Raw genomic sequence first — 27,489 nt, forward strand, 5'->3', positions numbered from 1 at the left:
AGGAAGGCAAAAGAAGGCGTCTTTTAAACCTGAAACGGTAAACCAAGTTAGTTCAGGTGTTAAGCAATTTAATAACGTGTAGGGATTGGCCACCACATGATACAGTTCCTCAGTTATCTTGTTCATGGCTTGCAGATCCTGTACTAACCTGTATGACTCATCAGGTTTGCTGGCTGGTAGGATAGGGGCATTAAAATCAGATTGACATTCTTTTAATAATCCTAGATGTTAAAAAGTTCTCAATTACTAGGCTAATGCTATCCTTATCTTCCTTCCTCAGGGAATACTGTTTAACTCTGACAGGTTGCATTCCCTCTTTTAGTCTGATCTGTATAGGGGGAGCGTTTTTTGCTCTCCCTGATACATCAGAAGCCCATACCCCAGGGAATACCTGATTCATTACATCTTCATCGATTTCAGTTTCCCTTGTGACTTGACTAGTGGTTAATATCAAACTCAATATTTCTACATACTTTTGATCATTTCCCTCCAGAGTATTTTCCCCATTTTTGAATGCAATAGTTGGCTGTCATTGTCCCAGTAAATCTCTGCCCAGAAGTTGCTCAGGGGAGTTGGGCATATATATCGAAATTTGTGGATCCCCCACTGCTTTCCCAGTTTGTATTTTAGTGGCCTAAAGAAAAATGCCTTTTCAGTTTGGCCAGTCGCTCCCGTAACTGTAGCATAATCATCCCCTATGGGCATCAAGGCTGTATTTAGAACCGAGTACCTTGCCCCTAGAAGGTACTCGCTTCTAAAGGTTGACTAGGAATTTCCCTTCTTTTTCCATTTCCCCAGCTTTAGTTTTACAACCAGAGAGCCTGCTGGGGTAGTCTCCTCCAGTCCCCCCTAATTGTCTTGCACATGGGCAAACACCCCTCCTCTCCTTTGATTCCCTTGACCATTCTCTTTCTGCTCTGGACAGTCCTTCTTCCAATGGCTCTGTTTCTTACAGTTTGCACATTGATTTCTGCCGGATCGAGGAGGGCCTTGCCTGGGTGCTCCCTGCCTGCTTTCACGTCTTTCTTTCCGTTCCTCCTGCACTATTGCTATTAAGTTTTTCATCCCTTGTTTATCCCCTTCTTCTCTGTTGCTAAAGACTCTCCAAGCCTCCCCCAATCAAGTTTCTAAATTCCGTATATTTTCTTCTCAGACTTTTTGGAGTTTGCACCGAATATCCCCCTTGGACTGTCCCAAAAATAGATTAATTAGTTGTTGTATCCCTCTCAGGTTTCCTGCAGTCAGGATGACCCTCCCTGAGAGTTCTTTTTTCCCAGCCCGACAGTGGAAGAAAGAGTCGGAATTCTTCAGCTCCGGTTCACAAGGTTGTTTATTGTCTCTTATCTAAACCATTCTTTTTCAGACCTGCAGAGGTCTGATCTGCAGATCTGTCATGGGCACGCTGCCTGCCCCTGGGCTGGTGTCTTCATTTTATACTATGAAGTACATGTACTTCATTGATCATTATTTTCCAATACCAGTCACCTCTATTAGACTGTCTACTTCTAGTCTAAACCAATCCAAATGTGCCACCATCACCAAGAAGATGGAAGCTAGGAAGAAGAAGGAAGAAAAATAGGACAACGCCCAAATCCCTCCATCTTGCCTCCTAGACCCCCTCTAGTAAAATCCCCCAAATTCCACATTTCACCCTGGGATTAATTCATTATCACTCTATTTAAACTTCTGTGACTTGTGATTCTTCATACAAGGTTGGTAATATGCTCTATGGGTTAAGATCAAAATCCCAAGTGTCTATGGCTTCCTGCCAGGACTCCCCAGCCCTCTGCCAGGGGCACGTGTCATCCAGGGCACCCAGAGGGGCGTTCTGGGTTCCAGCAAATCCCCACATCAGATGCAGGGTCCAGTGGTGTATAGCGTCACATTGTGTTTCTCAGGTGGTCTAGGAACTCTCTGGGGGATTCTGAGGGTGCCTGTTTAATAGCATATAAAGCTGACCAATTTATAGTTTCAGGCGTTGCTCTTTCCACTCCCAATATAAGCCAATCCGGATAATTTTTTAGCCTCTGTCTTTGTACTGGTTGGTTCAGGTTCCAGCCTGGGTCCTGAAGTGGAAAATGTTCCTTTAGGTCCACTGGTTGTTGTCTAAAGTGGTCTGCTACCTGGTTCCCAGCTGTTTTTAAAACCATCTAGCTTTCTGTTTCAGTGAATGTGTCTAATAACAATTGAATAGCACCCCAGTCTGGATTGTGCTGCTTCGTAATGTACCCTAGATGTTTAGCAATGTTTATTGGGTCATTTTGGTAATTTCCTGCAACCCTTTCCCATGCTTCCAAACCAAGGGTGGAGAAGGGCACCTTAACTAATATCTTTTCTCGGTCTGGTTTTACTGTCTCCAGCAAAGGGGCCTGCAGTATTTGTCCTCTGGTTTGGGATGCTATTGGGCTGCCTGGAGGGGTTGGAGCTGGTGTCTTCTCCAAAGGAGGAGGAGGAGGAGTAGGAGGAATAGTGGAAGCGGTCGACTAGGTGGTGTAGGTGGTGTAGATGGAGCCCCTCCCAAGTCTCTACCCCTTCCCCCCTGCCCTCCCAAGTGAGGGCTAAATAGGTCAGCTAGATCTTGTTCTTGTTCCTCTAGTGCTGTGCGATAAACTTAATCGGTCCTGGTGCATCTCTGTCTTATGCTACAGGTTGAGCAGCCCCATTTCAGTTCTCCCATTTTGCTTCTGTTTTCTCTTTCAAGAGCCAAAACGAGGGGGTCAGAGGGGGCTCTGATGCCACAGTCCCTTTGCTAATCAGGATTATTTTGGAGGGAGAAAAACATATCACAGTAAGAAACCTCCTTCCATTTCCTTCCCTCCATGGAAACAACATTAGCTGTAACAGGGTATTCTATTCCAATGTACCTGTAGGAGGCGACCTTGCCCCATCCTCCAGGTGATATCATGGCCACCAATGGGAGCAATATATAATTAGGCTTTTTAAAATTTTGCCTGCCCCCTTTGCCTGTTATTTCTCTCCACTGTGCTAAGACACAACCTAATGGGTTGGCTTTATGTACTTCCTTACTCTGCCTTGTTCCCATGATGTCTTTTTAGAGCAAGCTTTAGCTTACTCAGTTCCGAATGTCCAGATGTGAGTCTCAAATCAAAACTCCTTTTTTCTGCTTCTTCAGAGTTATTTTTAAAAAGTAATAATTAATCAAATAATCAATGTACAAAAATATTAATAACCAATTTAACAATCAATAATACTTCAAATAACTAATTGTTATTAACATTAAAATACAAATTAATTTCATAATTAATATATAACACTCCACCATTAACTTTTACTTGTTTGTTGTTTGCTCAGTCCCACACAAAGTTACAAACTCCTAAGGGTACAATCCAAACCACTGGGGAGAATAGAAAAGGAAAAAATTCCTTAATTCTTCCTTTTGATATGGCTGTGCCACTCCTTTATCCTTTCCCAATCCTCTTCAAAGATGTCTTCCCATGTCTCAGGGTCTAGGTGACTTTTTCCACAGATTAAATTCACTATTTCACACCTTGCATGTACCTCTTGGTTATAGTATCTTGGCAGTTCAGGGGTACATGCATGGCATGCAGGTCTCTGTCTATATGAAACACAATACCACCTCCTCTGACACTTTCTGCACTGAAGGAGAAGCCAAGCTGTGTGCCAGTCTGGCTCCCAGTGAAAAGCTGTCAGTCTGCACACAAAACTGGGAATCACCCCTTCAAGCCCCCAGGTCAAGGCGTTTCTAAGCACTCTTTCAGCTGCGGGGTGTTCCCAGTCAAAGGCTCGATAGCAACGTGTTGAACTGCGGTATATCCCTCCCAAGAACACTCTGTCTCTCCCTCCATCCTCCCGTTCTATGACTCCCCAGCCCCTGACGGATGAAGAGACTGACTCGGTTCAAGTTGAAACCACCTGTGAAGAGCATGTCTCAGAGGCCGAGCTCTCCCAGCCCAGGCTTGAAGTTAGGCAGCAACCATGGGCAAATCACCTCTCGCTTATTCGTGTTGTGAATAAATTGTTATCTATTTTTTTTCAGATTGCAGAGTTAAAACAAGTTGGACCAGTTGCTGTTAAGTTAGCTTCATTGTTAAGAGTTCTTCTTCAATTACCTGTTAATGGTTAGCGTTTAACCCTTGTCCCCCTGAGGCTTGCCAGGGAGGGATGCTGGGACCCTGCAAGTACCAGGAGAATGGGAGTGGCATCAGAGCGAGTATGCAGATGACAAATGCATTGCACCAAATTTTGCAGTGTTCCAGGGAAACCCCTAAAAACAACGAGCCAACATAGAACTATGGGTACGTAGGTGATGTCTAAGGATGGGAGCATAGTCCAATGCCTGCTTGGATCCTTTTTGCTTCTCACCCTCACCTGAAAGAATCTTGACTAGAGAGAGGAACCAAGGTGATGGACCAAAAAGGTGGAATCTCCTAATCTCTCAAGAGGATGGAATCCCCAGCTCTGCCTGCAGACCAGCGGACAAAGCTGCATCACCCTCCTCCTCTGTGCCACTCCTGGGAGCAGCAGCGGCGTGGGCACAACCCATCGATTGCTCTCCACCTGAGCTGATCCTTTTAAATAAAGGCATTAAAGAGGAGAAAGATCTCCTGCCCATTTATTTCAGCTTGTACCAAAAAAAGAAGAAAAAAGCAGCAGCAAACCCCTTAATGCAAAGGCTCTCCTAGCAACAACTTTCAAGACTGAAGGGCAGTGTTATCGCACAGCAAACACTTAACTCTTAGCCCAGGCCGGCTTGCTGGCTGCCTGCAGGTGGTTCCTGCCCCTTACCAACCAGCGGTGCTTGCTTGCAAATGCTGACTTGTACCGTGCTCCTGCTAGCTGTGCTATCAGCTAGCGGTGTTCAAAGCAACCCTACAAACCGCGGCTTATGCCCCGAGTGCCTGCCAGCCGTGCTGTCGGCCCGCTGCGCCGAGAGCAATTTGGCAAGCCCCGGCTCATGGCCCTGCACCGCGCTGGCCCCGCTCGTTGGAGCCGCCCTGCACCACGCATGTGCTGCCAGCCAGGGGCTGCCTGCGCTGGGCATGCGCTGCTTGCTCTCCCAGGCACTGCCGGCTGGCCGCCGCTGCCCCGGCTTTGCGCCGCCTCTGCCCGCCGCGCCGACCTGCGCCACGCTCACGGCGACCCGGCACCCTTGAAATGTTCTTTCAAAAACCACAGTTACCAGAGAAACTAAACCAAGACCTCACTCCCCGCAGCGTGTTTCACCGTTCACTCACACCCACACACACACACAAGCACACACGTCCGGACGTGATAACCATACACAATCACAGTTCAAACCAACGCTCCGCCAGCTGCTCTGTCAGCTGGGGACCCCCCGCCACCAGCTTCTCCCCGGCAGACGATTGCTTGCAAACTGCTTGTGCAAAACTGCACACAAAGACGTCTCTTATGCGACTTATCGGTAGCCAACCCTATAAAAAGGAAAGGAATACATACCACTCCTGTCCACAGTCGCAATGCGCTGTGGTCTGCTCCCCGCAGTGTACAGCCGAGGCACCGAGTCTCTCCCGGGGAAGAGTCCCGTGGCACACCTGAGAGGGTCTGTGCCCAGCCGGACCAGCAGGTGAGCAGAGTTAGTCCCATCTGGGTCGCCAAGTGAAGCAATATGCGGAATAAATGGACTCCACAACCTGATGTAGTTATGTAGTGGGTATGTGTGTCAGGGCCTGGCACAAGCGAGATGGCTCTCGTGAAAACTTGTGCCCCAAGCCCTGGTCCGAGCCACATCTTTGTTCACAAACATGTTCCATATACAAGACATTACATAATCTCTTCATGCATATTCAACCCCTGGCCCCGCCTGTCCTCCCCTCACATGGCGATGAGATCCACACCCTTCTGGGCACGCGTTGTTTCCTGTGGTGGTCATACTGGGGTCTTTGGTGGACTCTGAGGCTGAAGGCTGTGGTCTTCCTCACGACTGAACTTTTGAACTTTTCTCATTTCTGCGTGCACTGTGGTCCCCTGGTGCTTATCTGAGTACGTCTGTTGGTTTTGATCAGCTTGGAGACAGAGGAGCTCCTTTGTGTAGGCTTCTTGCATTCCCTGGTCTTCTCCTGGTGTTATGAGTAAAACATTAATCTGTAGCTATGATATTTTATTAAAAATCCTTTCCTAGGATTTTTCCCCTCCTGAGGAGCTGAGGGCCTCAGGAAAGAAATGTAAACAATAATTATCTGCTGCTGTGGAATGCAACAGGTGCATCTTCCATTGGTCCATGTGGATTGTTTTCACTTGATGACCAATCACAGCCACCTGTGTTGAGCCTGTGAGCAGTCACAAGATTTTTGTTATGCATTCTATTCTATTCTTCTTCTTTGTACCCTTCTGGTCATTTTTTCCTCTCTGTTCTTTTAGTATAGTTTTAATGTACTATTTTAATAGAATATATAATAAATCAGCCTTCTGAAATGGAGTCAAGCCTCGTGTCTCCACACCTGGTGTGTTCACCCCCACAAATTATCCATTTTTTTTAAGGCTGCAAAGTTAAACAGGTTGGGCCAGTTGTTGAGAGTTGAAATGTTGACTGTTTGTTGTTGATAGCTTCATGTTGCAATCACCTCTTGTTAATAGTTTTTCTTCAATTACCTGTTAATGGTTAGAAATCAAGCGCAGTTGTCCCCCTACTGCTTCCCAGGAGCCTGCAGGTAGCAGGGGGAGGTGACATCAGAGCTAGTATGCAGATGAGAATACATTTCACCAAATTTTGCAATTTTCCAGGAAAAAAAAAACTAAAATCAAGAAGCCAACATGGAATTATTAAACCTAAGTAATGTCTAAAGGTGAGGAACTGAATCCTTAGTATCTGCTAAGATCCTTTTTATTCCTCACCCTAACCTGAAAGGATGTCAGCTAGAAAGAGGACCTGGAATGTTAGACCAAAAAAGCAGAATTCCCACTACTCCCTCGAGGACGGAAGCCCCAGCTCCGCCTGCATACCAGCAGACACAGCTGCATCATCCTCCTCCTTCGTGCCACTCCTGGGAGCAGCAGGGGTGTGGGCGACCTGTCATTTCTCCCCAGCCTGAGCTGAATTTTTTAAATAAAGGCATTAAAAAGGAGAAAGATCTCCTGCCCAATTTATTATGCTGGTATTGTCCTTCATAGCAAGAAGCTTCAGAAATTTGCATTTTCCTATGCCCTTTGTACCTTGGCAGAGGTTTCTTAAGTAAAAGGTTAAAATTCAACACATAATTCTACAATTTAAAATTTAAATGCTTAGTCCATATATTGCTAACTTAATTGAACCCCCCAAAACCTCCATTTCAACAGCAGCCCCTGCCTGGCTTCTGCCTGCCCACACTGTGGGCATCCACGGCTCCTCCTGGGCATGGAGCTCAGTCAGTGCTGGGGCTGGGTGGGCTTTGCTGCTGCTGCTGCTGCCACCTGGACACTGGGGTGACCACTTGTCCTAGGTTGCAGTGTAAAGATGTATTCTAATCCCATCCTCAAGAGCTGCTGAAACCAGCAGGGGCATTGTTTCTTCCTTATCTCCTGTTAATGGTCCCATCAATGTCTTGCCACATGACTCAGAGATAACTCCCTCCCAGAGCAATTTCTGTTTAATGGCTAATCAAGGACCCACAGCATGAGGCAGAATGATATCAGCCCACTGTGAGATGCTCTGCCCATGGGGGAGGAGCTAAGCATCCCCAGCTGGATATAATCTGGGATTTAGGACAACACAAGCAGTCTTTCCACTGGATTCCCAGAGGAACCGCCGCCCTTACCCACTGCTTTTCCAGAGGATGAGAGCTACCAGATTGTTTCTACAGGATCACCACTTCCACAAGTCCATTTCATCTGGACTGCTTCCACCACCCTAACTAGCAGGGTGTCAGGCTGTATTCTGACCCTGTCAGTGGTTTTCCTTTTGTATTATTGCAAGTATTTTGGTTTTTTTTTCTTTTTCCTAATAAATTGTATTTCTGACTTGGAGTCTCTCACTGGTTTTGATTTCAAACCACAACACGGATCCATCTCTTTATTTAAACAGAAGAATAGGCCATTGCCTACCCTGCAAGTGGGGGGGGGGGGGGGGGGAGGGTGGGGCGGGGTGTCACCTTCAGTGTTTCTTAGAGGGCAAGGCTAGGGGGCTCAGGGGCAGAGGAAGGGATGTGTTGGTCTCAGGAAGGGCTGGAAGGTGCTGGGCTGGTCCTGGTGTCTCTGGAGGAACTCGGGTTGGCTGGGATGGGACAGATGGAGAGAAAAAAAGGGATGAAGGCAGCTTGGGGAGGCCCATGGGGAGAGCAGGTGGCAGTGGGATCTATGGGGCAATAAGAGGCTTCCTCGTAGACGGTTGTTCTGGGGTCCTCTTCACAGAATACTTGAGAGGGCTGTCCAGGCCGTTCCTGCTGCTGGAGGAGCTGCTCACGCTGTCTGGGTGTGAGGTGCAGCCACCATCTTCCAACTGCTGTCCAGAGGTGCTCCTGTGCAGAGAGGAGGTGGCTGAGGCCCCAGCTTCCAGTGGCACACAGGGACCCTCGTGCACAGCAGGGCCCAGAGCTGGCAAGGCTCCCCAGCACGGCTGGAGCTGCTGGCACAGCTGGGCCCAGCTGGACAGCTGCCCCTCAAGGCCCCAGCCAGCAGGGCACGGCTCTGGGCAGGGTCCCTGGCTAGGAGCGGGCCCCAGAGCGCCTCTGCCTTTCAAGGGCAACCTCGGCCCTGCTCTTTCTCCTCCCCACCTCCCTCTGCCTCTGCCCCATGCCCCTGGGGCTGCTCTTGGCCAGGCAGCCTCAGTGGGAGCCAGCACTGGCTGCAGCCCCAGCGGGGCCCCCAGGACAATGCCCAGCAATTGAGAGGCCAATGGAAGCACTGGGCAGCAGCAGAACCCTCAGCAGAGTTATTTGGACAATCATGGACTGGCCACAACTCCACTGCAGCCTCAATGGGAATGTTCCCTCTCCACGTTAGACTTTCAAAAGAAGCTGTTGGAGGGGGAGAGCACAAAACACTCACTGTTTTCTGTTCCAAGAATACCAGATTCCAATGCAGCACATCATGAAGACAAACTCCAAATAAAGCATGCCTCCCAGTAACCCTAGCCAGCAGCCGGTTCCCTGACAGAAACCCCTTCCGAGGCCATCCTGGGCATTGGGAACAGGTCTTGTGGTGCTGCCTGCATCTGTGGGAGCGATGGGGAGCGTGAGCCCATGCTGTGCTGCACTGCTGAGCTGGCAGCACGGTGGATACGGGCAGGACGTCCTCTGTTTCCCCCAGAGCTGGGGCCTGCAGGCACCTTGCCGGCCCTTGGCACAGGCTGTGCCAGCCAACAAAGCCCAGCAGGCCGGGAGGAGAGCCCGGGGGCAGCGCAGCTGCATGGGCAGTGGCTGCTGCCAGGGACACGGGCCAAAGCCATCCCTGAGCAGCCACTGCCAGCCCTGGCCCTCCCTGCCCCGTGACAGCTCCCCCAGCCCCAGGGGACAGGCTCAGGCCCTGTCAGGAGCCAGCGCAGCCCCTGCCCAGTCGGGAGCCAGGGCTGGCTCTGGCCCTGGGCTGGCGGCAGGGCTCCCGCTCGGGGCTGCTCCTGTGCCTTGGGCCTCTGGGCACTCAGGGCCAGCTCCGCAGCAGCTGCAGCGCAAGGGACCTTGCTGCACCAGTCCCGTTTCCCCGGGGCTCTGAACCAGCTCCAGAGGCCTGGAAGCCGAGGTGCCTCCAGCTTTGGTTGCTGCTGGACTGGGCAAGGGCAGGCCCTGGGGGAAGAGCTGCTGCCACACAGCCCCGGCCAGGGCTGAGCCCGGCACAGCAATTACCTGCTGTGCCTGTGCCTGTGTCTGTCATTGCCTTCTTTCCTGCAGCTAGGGCTGCCAATGAGCCACTGCTTCTCCCTGGCTGTTCCTCCTTCTGCACAGCCTTTTGGTCCATCACTTGAAAAAGGAAAAAAGGGACAACTGGATCAAATGGAAACATTCCCCATTGGGGAGGTGGCATCTTCATGAGGCAATGCTTGTCAAAGTGACAGGTAAAAGCTCAGGTAATTGGGGTTGGGCCAGTGCACTCCCTTGTGCAAAGAGCTGCACCTCCTGATCTTCTCAGAGACTGGGAAATGGCAGGGGATCTCAGGCCCACGGTAGAGTTGGGGCACCCTATCAGCTAATGCCAAATTCCATCCTGCAGAGGCTGGGGAGGTATTGCAGCGAGGCCAGGCTGGGAAACAGCCCTGCAGGGTGTGAAAGCAGCAGCAGGGCAGCGAGGCTGCCACGGATCCCTTACTGCTGTGCAGGGCACGGCGTGTCCAGATGTGCAGCCAAAGCCCCCGGCTGCTGAGTCCCAGGGGAAGCATGAGGGAAATGCACCCACCTTGTCCTCCGGGTGCTTCCTTCTGTGTTTGTCTCAGGAATTCACCTGAGTCATGAGACATTTTAGCTGCAGTATCTTGGGTCTTCCCTTTTGGAGGACCTTAAGAGAAAGTAGTTCCATTTCTCAGGAATGGATCCCACAAAAGCAGGGATCAGCCTGTGGGGTCAGCAGGGACACAATACTCACCCCTGCCATGGGAGCTGGGTTGGGGCCAAGCACCCAGCCCTGGAGCTGGAGAAGTCCTCCCTGCAGACACACCTGTAACTCAACAGCCACAGAAGCTTCTGCCATCTCTGCTGATCTGCACGGGCACCACTGAGCCGCAGGAGTGGTGAGGGGATTGTGCAGGGCGAGGGCACACACGTGCATGGTTCTGTGCTGGCACCTGCAGCGATGCCTCCCTGGCCCAGCTTTGGGCTCTGAGCTGGCAGCTCTCCCAGGGGAAAGGCCTTGACCTACCCTCAGCATCTCCCAGAGCCTCAGTCCTGGATGTGGGGCCTTCACCAGCAGGTTCAGCTGCAAAGAAAGGCAGGACAGAAGAGCTCCTGTGGCACTGCAGGAGATCCTCAGGCTGCCCACAAGGCTCAGCCCCGGGGCACAGCCCCGGGCCTGGCCCCTTCCCTCTCTGCACTTCTCTGTGACTGCACAGAGCACACGGAAAGACACACTGGCATTGCACACAGGAGGAAGACTGAAAGCTAAATGCTCCTTCCTCCCACTGACAGTGATCCTGTGGGATCCCTCAAGGCTCCAGAAGGGAGCAGGGCAAGATTCTCAGAAAACTTCAGCCCTTACATAATATTAAGGGAAATGGCTTATGAGTGAGATCTTGTCACATTGACACTGATTATTCTGTCAAGAAAGGCACACGGAGGAATAGCCTCCAGCATCATCCAGGAATTTCAAGCCATTTTCCAGCAGGGCTTCCAAAAAATCCAAGTCATGATTCCAGTCTAGAAGGGAGCGGAGATCAGAACGATATCAGTGGCATTCTGGGATCCCCTTCTGCCACAGGGAACTGGGCACTGCAGGGCAGTTGGGTAAGGCTGTGGGAGCCAGATGTGAATAGACATGGCCAAAGGTGCACAGGGGCCTGGGGAGCTCTGGGCTGGCTCCTGATCACTCTCCACACTCTTTCCCTACCTCAGCAACATCCCTGGGAGGGGTGGCTTGAGCAGTGCAGGGCCCTGGGGCTCTCTCCCTCACACAGAGAGGAAATCCTCCCTAAAGCCCTGGGGCAAACTGCAGCAGGCAGTGCCACAGCTATCCCTCCCTCCCTCCCTCCCTCCCTCCCTCCCTCCCTCCCTCCCTCCCTCCCTCCCTCCCTCCCTCCCTCCCTCCCTCCCTCCCTCCCTCCCTCCCTCCCTCCCTCCCTCCCTCCCTCCCTCCCTCCCTCCCTCCCTCCGTCCTGCCCTCCTTCTGCTGGGACAGCTCCCCCAGATCCCAAGGGCAAACAGCCAGGCCCTCTCAGGACACACTGGAGCCTTGCTCTCCCCCTCTGTCCTTTCCCCACCGTGGGCACCCCGTGCAGTCGCTGCCAAGTTTCAGGATATGTCTCCCATGGAGGGACCCCAGCAGGACTGCTCAGTACCCGAGTGCCCTGAGCCTGCTCGGGATAATTCCCCTGGGCTGTGCCGCTCTAGTCCAGGCTGTGCCCGCACTGCCAAGCAGCAGAGAGGACAGCTCAAGCCTCAGCAGGGCTCAGGCCCAGAGGCACAGCAATTACCTCCCGTGCCTGTGCCTGGCATTGCCTCCCTTCCTGGAGCAGAGGCTGGCATGGAACCACTGCTTCCTCTTGCAAATGCTTCCTTCTGCACAGGCTCTCCTTTTATTTCTGGAGAATGGAAAAGAGACATTTGGATCAGAGGGAAACATTCCTGACTGGCAATGGGGAAGGTGACAAATTCAGGAAGCATCCCTTGTGAAATAAATGGATAAGGAACTGAAAACACCCAGGATTTTGGGACAACCCAAGGCTGGTTCCTTCCCCAAACAGCTCCAACATCTGATCTGCCTGGACAGAAGGAATTTGCAGGGGATCTGAGGGTGGGCATGGCCTGTGGTGCAATTGGGGCTGCCTGTCAGCTGATGCCAAATGCCTTCCTGCAGAGGCTGGGCAGAAGCTGCAGCCAGGCCAGGCTGGGAAACAGCCCTGCAGGGCGTGAAAGCAGCAGCGGGGCAGCGAGGCTGCCATGGATCCCTTCCCGCTGTGCCGGGCACGGCATGTCCAGATGTGCAGCCAAAGCCCCCGGCTGCTGAGTCCCAGGGGAAGCATGAGGGAAATGCACCCACCTTGTCTTCTCTGCAGACATTCCTTCAGCATTTGCCACATGATTTCTAATGGGTCCTGGAATTTCTTTTCTGCCATGTCTTTGGTCTCTCCTGTCGTAGGACCTTAAGAGAAAGTAGTTCCATTTCTCAGGAATGGATTCCACAAAAGCAGGGCTCAGCCTGTGGGGTCAGCAGGGACACACTACTCACCCCTGCCATGGGAGCTGGGCTTTTCTGTATCATTCAAAGTAGGAGTTGGTGAAGTCGTCCCTGCAGACACGCCTGGAACACAACAGCCACAGAAGCTTCTGTCACCTGGTTCTTGCCAGACAGTCAAACATTATGCCTTGGTGGGACAGTGAGAACATACCTGCAGAATGCCCAGAGGGCTTCACAACTTCAGAGCGCCAGGCTAATGCAGAATCCTTCCCAGCCTCCCAGTCTGGAAGCAAAGCAAGATGAGAACTGTTTCCATTGTGTGCCAGGGCTGGCACTGGCCCTGGGCTGGCGGCAGGGCTCCCGCTTGGGGCTGCTCCTGTGCCTTGGGCCTCTGGGCACTCAGGGTCAGCTCCGCAGCAGCTGCAGCGCCAGGGACGTTGCTGCACCAGTCCCGTTTCCCCGGGGCTCTGAACCAGCTCCAGAGGCCTGGAAGCCGAGGCACCTCCAGCTTTGGCTGCTGCCAGGCCGGGCAAGGGCAGGCCCTGGGGGAAGAGCTGCTGCCACACAGCCCCGGCCAGGGCTGAGCCCAGCACAGCAATTACCTGCTGTGCCTGTGCCCGTGTCTGGCTTTGCCTTCTTTCCTGCAGCAGGGGCTGGCACCGAAGATGGAGTGCTTCCTTCAAGAAATGCCACCTTCCACTGAAGCACTATGTCTATCTCTTGACAAAGGAAGGGAGACAGCTGCATCAGATGGGGCTCTTCCCCACTTGGGCGGTGGCATCAGAGGTAATATTTGTGAAATTTATGGAGTAGGAACATGGCCAGGTTACGGTGGCATGATGGCAGCACTTCCACCTCCAAACAGACACCCTTTTCCTAATCTGCAGGGCTGGATATTGTGGGGGATCTCAGGATGTGTTAGAGTTTGGGCTGCCTGTCAGCTGATGCCAAAAAACTTCCTACAGAGGCTGGGCAGAAGCTGCTGCCAGGCCAGGCTGGGAAACATCCCTGCAGGGCATGAAAGCAGCAGCGGGGTAGCGAGGCTGCCATGGATCCCTTCCCACTGCGCCAGGCACGGCGTGTCCAGATGTGCAGCCAAAGCCCCCAGCTGCTGAGATCCAGGGAAAGCATGAGGTAAATGCACCCACCTTGTCTTGTCTGCAGGAGTTCCTTCAGCTCTTGCCTCCTCTGTTTAGATTGTTCCAGGGATATCTTATCTGTTGTGTATAGGATCTTCCTTGTCGGAGAACCTTAGAGAAAAATATTTCCATTTCCCAGTAATGGATCCACAAAAGCAAGGCTCAGCCTGTGTGGTCAGCAGGGACACACTACTCACCCCTGTGATGGGAGCTGGGCTTGTGTACAGCATCCAAGGTAGGAGCTGGAGAAGTCCTCCCTGTAGACACATCTGTAACACAACAGCCACAGCAGCTTCTTTCACCTGGTTCCTGCCCGCTTGTCTACAATTCTTGCTCAGTAGCACACTGAGAACATACCCGCAGGAGGCTCCAAGGGCATCAAAACTTTATTCATCCAAGCTGATGGAGAAGCCTTCCCAGCAATCTCATCTAGAATGGAGCACAGATGAGAACATTTAACAGAGTGTGCTGGGATCCACTTCTGCCACAGGGAACTGGGCACTGCCAGGGGGTCGGGTAAGGCCGTGGGAGCCAGATGTGAATGGACATGGCCAAAGGTGCAAAGGGGCCTGGGGAACTCTGGGCTGGCTCCTGATTACCCTCCACACTCTTTCCCGGCCCTTAGCAACATCCCTGGGAGGGGTGGCTTGAGCAGTGCAGAGCCCCGAGGCTCTCTCCCTCACACACAGAAGAAATCCTCACAAAAGCCCTGGGGCAAACTGCAGCAGGCAGTGCCACAGCTATCCATCTCTCCCTCCCTTCCTTGTCCCCTCCTGCCCTCCTTCTGTGGGGACAGCTCCCCCAGATCCCAAGGGCAAACAGCCAGGCCCTCTCAGGCCACACTGGAGCCTTGCTCTTCCCCTCTGTCCTTTCCCCACCGTGGGCACCCCGTGCAGTCACTACCAGGTTTCAGGACATGTCTCCCATGGAGGGACCCCAGCAGGACTGCTCAGGACCCGAGTGCCCTGAGCCTGCTCGGGATAATTCCCCTGGGCTGTGCCGCTCTAGTCCAGGCTGTGCCCGCACTGCCAAGCAGCAGAGAGGACAGCTCAAGCCTCAGCAGGGCTCAGGCCCAGAGGCACAGCAATTACCTCCTGTGCCTGTGCCTGGCATGGCCTCCCTTCCTGCAGCAGAGGCTGGCATGGAGCCACTGCTTCCACCGGGAAATGCTTCCTTCTGCATAGGCTTTCCTTTAATTTCTGGAGAATGGAAAAGAGACAGCTGGATCAGATGGAAACATTCCTCATTTGGAATGGGCCATGGATCCCTTCCCGCTGTGCCGGGAACCATGCGTCCAGATGTGCAGCCAAAGCCCCCGGCTGCTGAGTCCCAGGGGAAGCATGAGGGAAATGCACCCACCTTGTCTTGTCTGCAGGAGTTCCTTCAGCACTTGCCTCGTCTGTTTGGATGGTTCCAGGGATATCTTGTCTCTTGTGTCTTGCATCTTCCCGTTTGGAGGAACTTAGAGAAAAAGAGTTCAATTTCCCAGGAATGGAACCCACAAAACAGGGCTCAACTTGTGGGGTCAGCAGGGACACAATACTCACCCCTGCCATGGGAGCTGGGCTTGTCAGCAATAACCACCAAAGGACGTATGAAAGTCCTCCCTGCAGACACACCTGTAACTCAACAGCCACAGAAGCTTCTGCCATCTCTGCTGATCTGCACGGGCACCACTGAGCCGCAGGAGCGGTGAGGGGATTGTGCAGGGCGAGGGCACACACGTGCATGGTTCTGTGCTGGCACCTGCAGCAATGCCTCCCTGGCCCAGCTTTGGGCTCTGAGCTGGCAGCTCTCCTAGGGGAAAGGCCTTGACCTACCCTCAGCATATCCCAGAGCCTCAGTCCTGGATGTGGGGCCTTCACCAGCAGGTTCAGCTGCAAAGAAAGGCAGGACAGAAGAGCTCCTGTGGCACTGCAGGAGATCCTCAGGCTGCCCACAAGGCTCAGCCTCGGGGCACAGCCCTGGGCCCGGCCCCTTCCCTCTCTGCTCCTCTCTGTGACTGCACAGAGCACACGGAAGGACACACTGGCATTGCACACGGGAAGAAGACTGAAAGCTAAATGCTCCTTCCTCCCACTGACAGTGATCCTGTGGGACCTCTCAGGGCTCCAGAAGGGAGCAGGGCAAGATTTCCAGATTCTTTCAACCTTAAGATTATATTAAGGGAACTGGTTTATAAGTGAGCTTTTGTTGAATTGATCCTGATTATTCACTCAGGAAAAGCAGAATGAAAACTTGCCTCCAGCATCCTCCAGGAACTTCAAACCATCATTCATCAGGACTTCCTGGAAACCCATGTCACGATTCCAGTCTAGAAGGGAGCAGAGATCAGAACCATTTCCATGGTGTGCTGGGATCCCCTTCTGCCACAGGGAACTGGGCACTGCAGGGGTGTTGGGTAAGGCTGTGGGAGCCAGATGCAAATGGACATAGCCAAAGCTACACAGGGGCCTGTGGAGCTCTGGACTGGCTCCTGGTCGCTCTCCAACCTCTTTGCAGGCCCTTTGCAATATCTCTGGAGGGGTGGCTGGAGTAGCCCACGGCCCGTGGGGTCTCTCTCCCTCCCACAGAGGAAACCCTCCCTAAAGCCCTGGGCAAAAGCATCCCCAGCGCTTCCCAGGGAGCAGGGAGCGCTGTCCCGGGAAAGGGCAGCCAGGCTGCTGGCTCACCTGCTCGCCGCGCTTGCAGCGGAGCAGCCTGGGCAGCCCTGGCAGGCAGGGCCACGGCCAGGAGCAGCAAGAGTAGGAGGCGCAGAGCAAGGGCCATGGTGCCTTGTCCTCCGCCAGTCCCGCAGCTCTTGCTGCCACCGCTGTCCCGACACCGCTGTCCCAACGTCAGCACCGCTGCTGCCACCGCCGCTGCTGCCGCAACAGTTGTGCTCAGGGACTGACTGCTGGCTCCCTGTGCTGCTGTGCAACCACGGGGCTCTGGCACCTCTGGCACCTCTGTGACATCAGGGCCTGCTGAGAGCTCAGCCTGCTGTGACCCCTGAGCCCTGCTGTGACCTCATGGCCTTAGCTGTACCCCCAGAGTGTGCGCCCGTCCGCATGAATGGACTGCCCTGATTGTAAATGTTTTGCTTCATCAAAGGGCCATTGCTCAGCAAAACCTTTCTTTTGCCTGCTGACCTTGCTGGTCAGGCTGCATCCCTCAAGATGCTCTTGATTGTTGCAGTTCAAATTTATTGTATTGATTCCAATTTAAGTGATGTTTAAGGGCTCTGTTGTGCCCCCATGTTTTTCCTGAGTTGGTTCACCTGTGGGTTTTACCCTCCCTCCAAACTGTCCCTCGTGCCCTTCCCCACCCCTTGTTCCAGCTCTTTCCCTGCCTGTCAAGGCAACCCAGCCCCTTGGTTCCTGAACCTTTGGGCCAATCCCTGACTGCAACACCCCTTTGGAATTCCCCTACCCCTGGAAGCCCCATTGGCCCTTGTGACCCATCCTCTCCACCCTCCTACCCCAATTGGCCCCAGACACTTGATGTAATCCCCTCACTCCTCTCCTGAGGATTCCCTATTGGTTCATTGTTTGCATCCACCCCATGACTTGTATGTGTACAAAACCCCTTGGGCAGTACAGCTAGGGGCTTCTCATCCTGTTCTCTTCACCTGGACTAAGGTGTTCCTTGCGGAACCTGAAGACAAGGATCCTCCTCCTTTCTCCTGTGCCTCGTCCCTGTCGTGGCTTGTGTCTGGCACTGGAGAGCAAGTGGCACTAAAGGTTCTGCCTCTGGTAAATCCCCATAGCGAGGCAGTTCCCGACTCCTGCCATAGTGCCGGAGTTCTAAGAGCTAGCCCAGGTTTCAGCACTCACTTCACTAATGTACCGAATGCCCCTTCTTCAGAGCCTGCTCTGGTGCTCTGCCAGCTCACACAGCAGAGTGTGATTCACATACTGCAGCCCAGAGTCAGGTTGTTGCAACATTGAAATGGGTGTGGTTGGCAGGATGGCTGGCCATAAATCACTACAGAACTAAAGCAAATGTGTGCACTGTCCCAGGCTGGACTTGAATAGACACAGGAATTGTGGAAAGATGAGGACAAGATAGCAGAGAACAATGGAAAAACCAGCTATAAAGAAAAGGAGGACATGCTAAAGGAGTTATTTGTGCACATTTGGGCATTTATTTTCCTTGGTTTTCTGTTACGTCATGATGGACAGTTACTAGATTTCTTCGCCCATTCTTTTGAATCTCTTTTACAATTTTGATTAGATCCTGATGTTACATTGTTGTACTAGGGTTAAATTCATTCCAAAGGGTGTGGGTGGAAACTTGTTGTATGTTGTGTAGTTTGATTTAATAAATGGTATATGACTGGTGCGGAATATACAAAGTCACACCCAGTAACCTTAACAAAGTAGCAAATAGAAAAATTGGAATGTTTCTTAACAGATACTTAAGGGTACCTTGTGTGTGGGTCAGGGGTGAGAAAACTATGTCAGGAATGCCCTGGGAAAGCACCATTGTCTAAGTCAGGGAAAATTCATTCCTTTCCCATGGTTCAAATGCTGTACTCCCTTTCCCATCCCACTCATCCTCTACCCTTTGTATCTTTCATTATTTACTCCTGTGAAAACTTTTCCCCTCCACCCCTCTCCATGTAGCTGTGCCCAAAATCTGTAACTTTCCTGAAAGACCTGGCACTCGCCCTGGTGTCCTTCTGCTGGTTGTTATCCATCCCTGCTGTCCCTTCAACTCACCGTCTGTTCCTCAGCCTACCCTCCATGTATTCCTATCCTTTTTGGACCCTGTAATAAATCAGTTGAAATTATCCAGGACTCGAGCTGCCCTCCTTCTATCTGGTGAAGAGAAACATCTAGCCAGGGTACAGCAGGTGATAATCCTGACCCCGGCAGTTGGCGCCCTGGAACAGGGACTCTGGACTCTGTCTCCTTTGTCCTGGAGAGTGTCTCCTAAAAACCGAAATTCTGTGAGCAGCAATTTTTGGGAAATAAGCGCTGTTCCGAGCCAACCCTTTGGGAGTGAAGCTTTCCTTAAAGGAAGCCATCTCCCCGAGGCTGCAGTGACAACTGGACGTTTGTGAGTTTACAAGGCGACCTGAGAGAGCAGGTATTCCACAAGCTGACGGATCACTGTGCTTCACCAGCCTTTTCTGAGGACTTTTCGCAAGCAGCGTGTCACTATTGTTCTGGTGTAGTGAGTTTGCAGCAGGGTGCTGCATGTTATCCTGGGGGGGTGGGGGTGAGCGCTGCACATGTGTTTTTTACATTCTGTTTTGTGCTTTACCTCAGAAAAGAGCAATTTAAGCGGTGAGAACAATGGGAAACAAACTTTCTCCCACTGAGAAGGAGTTTTATACCCAAATTAGAGCTTCTGTTTTGTTAGAAAATATTTCTGTTAAGAAGAGAGAGCTGAAAGCCTTTGTTAATTTGTTGTTCATGCATTTTCCAAATGTTGGTAGAGAGGAAGTGTTATCAGTTGCCTTTTGGGGAAAGGTGGAGCGTTGCATTTATCAATGGCAAGTGTCGAGGGACTTTGGAGTGGCAAAGTTTTACCCTGTTTTCGACGTCACATATGAGTTTGTGAAAAGGAAGGAAGGAGTTAAGAACCCTAGTTCGCCTTCCATGTGTTCCTCCCCTTCTGATCCTAATCCCTCTTCCACTAAGGACCAGACAGGACTCAGATCTTGCCCTAAGCTGGCACGGGGTGGTAACCTGCTCCCTGCTGGCTCCTGCCTGGCTCAAACCCCTCGTCCAGCTGAGACTGGCCATCTCAGTTCGGATTCTGCCCTTTCCCTCACTCCTAAATCCCCTGATTCCTCCTAAATCCAACAGGTTTGGATTCCTGTTGCAATGTTTATAGTTGTCCCGATTTGGGGTCACAAAATGGCGGCGATCACGCGGTCGCCCTCCCTGATTTAAGGGTGAAAAATGGTGATTCAGTTTTGTCCTCAGTCCCAGCCACCACCTCTGAGGCTTTTCCAGTTGTGTGCTCCTTCCCTGCGTCGGGTTCCCCCCCTTCACTCACATTGTCGGGATTTTCCCCCTCTGCCCCTCCCCTCTCTGCCGTGTTACTGGGAAAGCCTTCGGGGGCGGCTCGGTTTCTTCAGATAGTCACACCCCAAGGGGTGGATCTAGCCGTTCGTCATCGGGCCACACCTCGGGGGAAGGGACAGATTGTGCGTCACCAGAACCCGCCCCTTCAGCCCCTCCTACTCCTTCCCTTTCCCATGGTGCCCGTGACGGAAAGGCAGTCACCTTGGTCGGCAAAAATTCCAGCCACCAGTCCCAGACAGCCAAAGAAAAAATCCGCGTGCTCGTTTGCTCCGCTTCATCCTCCGGTGAGGATGAGGACAGAAGCAGCCCAGCAAAAACCTCCAGCCGCGTGAGAATGGGGGCAGGATCTGGGAAGAAGCAGTAAGGGATGGAGACCTGGAGTTAGTGAGAGATTTAGATTTGTTAGCCACGCCATTCGTCTATGATGCCAGTGACCAAGCGCGGTGGGAATCTATTCCATACACAGAGTTACAAGAGCTGAGAGGAGCCGCAAAAGATTATGGGAGAGAATCACCTTATTTTAAGAATGTACAAAAATTAACTTTTGGAGGACATACGCTGACCCCACATGATTTAAGACATTTGGCAACTGCCTTGCTCTCTCCCACTGAGTTTCTGCTGTGGGAGGTGCAATGGAAAAAATGACTTAAACCTTTGATTAAAAACCACAACCACCTAGCACAGATTTTCGAAGAGGATGACATTTTAGAGGCATTGGCAGGGGAGGGTGAATATTCTAAGCCTGCAGTACAAGCAGAACTGCCTGCTGAAATCTTAAATGACGTAAAAGCTGCTGGCAAATCTGCATTGCTGAGAATCCGAGATGGGAGCAGCCCTTTGCAAAATTTCTCTGCCATTGTGCAGGGAGTGGTTGAATAATTCATAAAATTTGTAGATCAATTGTGTGAAGCTATCGAGAGACAAATTGACAACGAACAAGCCAGAGACGAATTGATACGCAAAATGGCAATGACAAATGCTAATGCAGAAACAAAAAAGATCTAAGAGCATTACCTCAGGATCTTGAGTCAACCATAGCCCAAATGGCTGACGCATGCAGAAAAGCATCATCCCTAGAAACTACACTTACCTTTGCAGTGAGCAAGGGAGTGGGGGAAGCCATGACAAACATTAGCAATGTCTGTTGCTTTTACTGTGGCCAACTTGGACATTTCCAGAAAGACTGTCCTCACCTTCCTGTTGGGCAATTTATTAACTCTGTTCCACCTCCTAGGCCTCCTCCTTTCCAACAGCCCTATCGACCCACATACAACTTTCAGCATCAATATTATCAGCCAACCCAGAGAAATGCTTGGCGGAGCGCGGGGCCACGCTGCGCGACAACAGCAAATTACCGGCCTTGCCTGCAAAGCCCACCTCAGCTGCCAGCCATCCAGGAGTCCCCCGCCCCAACAGGCTCCTCACAGAGGACCGCAGTCATGAGGACGGACTCCGGTTGTTCCGCAGAACCCAGAACTTTCCCCAAAGCCTCCGACCAGTGTTAGTAAGTTGTGTCCATCTGCTTTTCCCCGACGAAGATCTAGTTTGAGTTCCAGCTGGGTACCTTGAGCCCCCTTTCCACAATCAACCAACTACAGTCCTGCTGTTTGGGGACAGTGAACATACTCCAGATGAGATATTACCAGAAGTTGTGACTGTAAATCCAGGCAATGAAATTACTGTGTCAGTTGTTTGTTACAATCCACCATTTCCACTGTTCAAATTCTCACCTTTTGCACAAATGTTAATTTTACCCGGCCAGGATTCAGAGGTTGACCCTAATTCAAATTTTGGTGTGTTTGCATGTCACTAGATTTGTAAAGACAAACCCCTGATTGAATCTTTTATTTCCAAAAATGGAAAATCCATTGAACTTCGTCTCATGGCTGACACAGGAGCGGACGTTACTGTCCTCCCCAGAGCAAAGTGGCCCCGCGACTGGGCGCTGGTGTCCCCTTGTGGCACAATATCTGGTGTTGGTGGAGCTGTCAATTCCATGCAAAGTCCTCATCTGGTAAGTGCAGAGGGGCCTGAGGGGCAAGTCTCCACCATCTGACCATTTGTTGTGTCATCCAATATCTCTCTATTAGGCAGGGATGTTTTATCCCAGTGAGGTGTCTGCCTTGATATCCCTGACCCCAAGTGGGATTTTTAGCATGGCCACTGCAGAGTGCACTTCCTCACCACTGAATTGGAAAACCAATTTTCCGGTGTGGGTGGATCAGTGGCCCCTCCCATCAGACAAATTAAATGCGCTCATCGAATCAGTCGAGGAGCAGGTCCAACTCGGGCATTTAGTTCCATCAACTAGCCCATGGAATACCCCAGTTTTTGTCATCCGAAGGCATGGCAAAGACAGTTGGCGTCTACTCCAAGACCTTCAAAAAATTGATGAGGTTATTGAGGATATGGCCCCCTTCAGCCTGGCCTCCCCTCCCCTTCCATGCTTCCCCAAGATTGACAGCTTGCTGTCCTTGCTATCAAGGACTGCTTCTTTAACATCCTACTTTACCCAGGAGATGCCCCCAGATTTGCATTTTCAGGACCATCTCTGAACAGAAGTGAGCCATTTAAAAGGTATCAATGGGTATCAATCCTCAAGGATTGAAAAACTACCCCGGGTTATGCCAAAGGTATGTTGCTCAGATTTTATCACTTGTCAGGAAACAGTTTCCTGAAGCAATCATAGTCCATTACATGGATGACATACTTATTTGTGCTGCACCAAAAGTTACCTTAGTGCCACTCTCGAAAAGACTGTTTCTACTATTGAGAAAGCAGGTTTTGTAATTGCTCAGGACAAAATACAATTGTCAGCACTGTGGAGATACCTGGGGTATCTCATCACTGGGAGAACTGTAACACCACAGATTTTTTCTGTTAATGAACAGCCACAGACTCTAGAGGACACTCAACGCATTTGTGGGATCATCACTTGGGTCTGGCCTTTGCTCGGCTTGACAACGCAAGAGCTGGCTCCACTGTTCTCCTTGCTGAAGAAAGACACTGACCCCACAGCCCCACGGACCCTGACACCAGAGGCAGAGGAAATATTGCAGAAAGTAGCAGAGGCAATGAGGACACGACAGGCTCAAAGGATCAGAAAAAACCTTCCGATTGAATTTGTCATCCTGGGTAAGTGCCCACACTTTCATGGGCTCCTGTTTCAGTGGGACACAACACAGAAAGACTCACTCATCATACTCGAGTGGTTGCTTCTCCCACATCAGCCTGTGAAAACAGTGTCCACACCATCAGAGTTGCTAGCAAAATTAATTGTCAAAAGTCGCCATCTCCTCCGAAGCCTCGCAGGCTGTGATCCCTCATGCATTTACCTGCCTTTGAAGTTAGATCAATTGGACTCCTTGTTACAAACAAATGAAAACATCCAAATTGCTTTAGATAGCTATCCCGGGAAAGTCTCAATTCACTACCCAAAGCACAAACTATTCAAAGATTCATTCCATTTAGTTCCAAAAACTTTCAAAAGTCATCTTCCCATTAAAGGCGCTGTCACAGTGTTCACTGATGTGGCTGGCAGGTCCCACAGATCAGTATTTACCTGGAAAGACCTGAACACTCAAAAGTGGGAAGCTGATTTTCAGACCATTGATGGTTCTCCCCAGATTGCGGAGCTTTTTGCAGTTGTGAGGCCCTTCAGGAAATTCCAGCAACCACTTAAATTAGTGACTGATTCATCTTGTGTTGCCGGGATAGCTGATGGAGCAGAGCATGCTCTGCTCAAAGACGTGCAAAACAAACAGCTGTTTTCCTTGCTTTCAGAATTAATCTGGCTGATCTCTCATAGAGAGCAACCCTATCATATTCTACATGTAAGATCCCACACTGACATGCCTGGCTTCCTTACTGAGGGGAACCAGAGGGCAGATGCATTGGCAATGACAGTCACCACCACAATTACTTCACCAACTTTACCTGACATTTTTAAACAAGCACAATTGAGCCACATGTTCTACCACCAAAACACGCCAGCCCTGGCACGTCAGTTGATATTGTCACAAGAACAAGCCCGTGCCATTGTAGCCACATGTCCAAATTGCCAATCCCATGCCCTTCCAACAGTAGCTACAGGGGTCAATCCTAGGGGACTGAATGCTCTTGAGCTGTGGCAGTCAGACATTACTCATATCCCACCTTTTGGGAAATTAAAATATATTCACGTATCTATAGATACATTTTCTGACGCAATCTTTGCATCTCTGCATGCAGGAGAGAAAGCCAAAGATGTCACCAAGCACTTTTACATGGCCTTTGCTACCCTAGGAGTTCCAAAAAAGATTAAGACAGATAATGGACCAAGTTACACCTCCAAAGCATTTCAGAATTTTCTCTCAGCTTGGGGAAATCCCCATCACACCGGCATTCCTCACAACCCTCAGGGACAATGAATAATAGAACGCACACACAAAGAAATTAAGAAACTACTAGATTTACAAAAAGATTCTGCCCTTTTAATGACACCTCAAGAAAGACTCTGCAAAGCACTATATGTGCTCACTTTTCTTAACTGCCATTCAAAAGATCCAAATCCTCCAATCCTTCGGCATTTTCATAACAACACATTTGCCCATCTCAAAGAATGCCCACCTGTGCTGATCAGAGACCCTGAGTCCCACCAAATTAAAGGTCCTTTTCCACTAATAACCTGGGGCCGAGGGTACATGTGTGTTTCAACAGAAACAGGGCCGAAGTGGATTCCAGGCCACTTTGTCAAACCCTACCTAGACACAGATCAGCCTGCTGACCCGCCCAGGAAAAGCCAAGATGCATCTGATCAGCCAGACACCGCAGCAGATGCAGTCGCTTGGAAGCATTGGAAGAAGAAGACCAGAATTCCCAACATTGTAGCACGAACTCTCATCACAAAAAGATATTTTCCCCGTCATACCTTGCTGCAGAACCCCTCCTTTCCTCCCCAACTATCCCTATCCCTTTTCCCACATACCTTGCCCCCAATCCATCCCACTAGTCCCCACACATCTCTTTCCTGCTTGTGTCCTATTATTATTAGAAAAGGGGGAGGGTGAGGAGAGTGACTGAAAAGAGTGTATAGAAATTTAATGTCATATGTTTCTCTTGCTATTTGCTACAGCAGAATCACCCTGGAAGGCCCCCTGGAAAGAATGAAATTCAAACGAGTGCTTTTCACTGCAATCACCATTCTGCTCCATCCGTGGACAGCAGAAGGGTGCATGGTGCAACAACCGACAGAAGATGTATGGCTGACTCTGGCAAAAACTCTGAAACAAGATAAGATCTGCTTGTCAATGGGCAGCGTGGACAATCCTCTATCTACGTGCCTGGTGGGAATGCCGGTCACAAAAAGATTATCCATATGCGGGGAAGAAACCAAATCCAGTTGATACCTGGGACACCTAGACAAAGATTATACCACATGCCAGACAGGAGCGTCAGGAGTTAGATCTCTTGGGCTCTGCTCCAGCTACATACTGTGTTAGGTTGTTCTGTCTACAAAACACACCCATTTGGCATGACTCTACAGTCTCAGGCACAATAACTCAGAAAGATGTAACACCTAATAGCAGAAAGCATAATTCAGCCACATGGTGCAACTATACCTCTAGCACACCACCTGAGTCCAGTGATGTTCCCAGAGTGTCACCGAGAGGCGTGTTTCTTATCTGTGGCCACAGAGTGTGGGCAGGGATCCCATCAAAGATCAAAGGAGGTCCCTGCAGCCTCGGACAGCTGACTGTCCTCACCCCAAACACATCACAAATTATAAATTGGCAGAATCAAGAATGATTGGCACGCAAAAAGAGATCTTACAGTCAATTCGACCCAAATTGTGATTACAAAATTTATGATTGGAGAGAATCCAAAAGAGTCTCTGCGTCCATTTTTCTACCTTGGTACGCAGCTGCAAAGGCTCTCTCTCTCTCTGGGTGAAATTTCCCACCTGGGGTGTTGGCTCAGCTGTCAGGCCAAAGCTGCCTCCGCAGCCCTGTCAGATCCGCTCACGGAAGAAGAAACCACCAGGCACGCCACCCTACAAAATAGAGCTGCCATTGATTTTCTCCTTCTGGCACACGGTCACAGCTGTCAGGACTTTGCTGGTCTGTGCTATTTTAATTTAACATCTAAAAGCACCTCCCCACATGCCAGCACTCAGCAAATTTGAAACCAATCCCCAGGTGGCTTGTACCAATTTTCAAAAATTTGGTGTGGATTTAAGTTGTCATTTTTATGATAATGGTTGCCCTGAGTTGTTTCAAAAGAGTAATAGAAAAGTCACTTGGAAAAATTTATTTAATAAAGAAAGAAGGGGGAGATGTGGGGGTCATGGGTGAGAAAGCTATCTCAGGAATGCCCTGGGAAAGCACCATTGTCTAAGTCATGGAAAATTCATTCCTTTCCCATGGTTCAAATGCTGTACTCCCTTTCCCATCCCACTCATCCTCTACCCGTTGTATCTTTCATTAGTTGCTCCTGTGAAAACTTTTCCCCTCCCATCCCCCTCCATGTAGCTGTGCACAAAATCTGTAACTTTCCCCAGAGATCTCGCACTCGCCCTGGTGTCCCTCTGCTGGTTGTTACCATCCCTGCTGTCTCTCCAGTCCACCGTGTGTCCCTCAGCCTACCCTCCGTGTTTTCCTATCCTTTTTGGGCCCTGCAATAAATCAGTTGAAATTATCCAGGACTCGAGCTGCCCTCCTTCTATCTGGTGAAGAGAAACATCTAGCCAGGGTCCAGCGGGTGAAAATCCTGACCCCGGCAACCTTGTTCTTTTCAATTTCTATGACATCACACACAGTCCTTAAACACACACAGCCATCACCTATATAAACTAGTACCGTTTATTGGTTGGTCTCTGGGTGGATCTCAAAAGTGGCAAATGCCTTGGTCATTGTCAAGGCATATGTCTTGAGCACTAATCACATTACTGTGACAGATAAATCCCTGTTGTTCTTGAGCAATGCAAGGTTCCGAGTTTATGGTTTGCCATCTCCCCTGGATTTTCCAAGCCCATACCCTGTATTCTGAGGGGTATAATGCTGGCTGCTCGTGACTGAGCCCTAAGGCAGCAATGGCGTGAATAGCGTGAACTGTGCCATTATGCAGAGTGAGCACGAAGGCTGGAGCTGTGTTAGTGGGGGGATTATATGTAAAATTACCATGGCCCACCAAGACTGGAAATCTTTCTCAATGTCTGTAGCACTGCCCCAGACAACCTTTTGCACTTCAGTTGGAAAGACTCCTTCACTTCCTTCTCTTATGATTAAAGCAGCTGTTGACTGTACCCATAATTGTGTTTGTATATAGCTGAGGGCTAAAGATATGTTATCCTGTGCCCCCTTTAATGTGTCTGCTAGCAAGCTATGGTCTTGATCTTCAATTTCTCTCCATTTCGGCAGCACCCTCGAGACTTGCCACTGACTATTTCCCAATGTCAAAAGAGATGACTGTAAAGGCTGTTTTAAATTTATTGGATGGCTAGCTGCTACAGCTAATTTGTTCATTAATATTTCTGAGTCAATCCTATTCAAAACCCCTAGCCCAGTCCCTAACATCTCGGTTAAATCCCTTCTCATTCTGTCTCTGAAGTGCACTTGTTT

At 50.6% G+C, this 27,489-nt stretch overlaps 1 protein-coding gene across 1 annotated transcript; it reads right to left on the bottom strand.

The window, feature by feature from the left end:
- Positions 1-8,100: 8,100 nt before the first annotated feature.
- Positions 8,101-15,747, bottom strand: LOC135308422 (uncharacterized). Its single transcript, XM_064433330.1, has 18 exons — positions 15,692-15,747; positions 15,419-15,490; positions 15,231-15,332; positions 14,963-15,070; positions 14,229-14,300; positions 14,069-14,140; positions 13,881-13,982; positions 13,335-13,451; positions 12,944-13,015; positions 12,784-12,855; positions 12,595-12,696; positions 12,029-12,136; positions 10,762-10,818; positions 10,489-10,560; positions 10,303-10,401; positions 9,756-9,869; positions 8,962-9,127; positions 8,101-8,432 (listed from the first exon to the last, which is right to left on the bottom strand). The coding sequence occupies exons 3-18, from the start codon at positions 15,313-15,315 to the stop codon at positions 8,270-8,272; spliced, it is 1,581 nt and encodes a 526-aa protein (XP_064289400.1). The 5' UTR covers positions 15,316-15,332; positions 15,419-15,490; positions 15,692-15,747; the 3' UTR covers positions 8,101-8,269.
- Positions 15,748-27,489: the final 11,742 nt, after the last annotated feature.

Source organism: Passer domesticus, chromosome 10 (genome assembly GCF_036417665.1).
Source record: "Passer domesticus isolate bPasDom1 chromosome 10, bPasDom1.hap1, whole genome shotgun sequence".
Lineage (NCBI taxonomy): Eukaryota > Metazoa > Chordata > Aves > Passeriformes > Passeridae > Passer > Passer domesticus.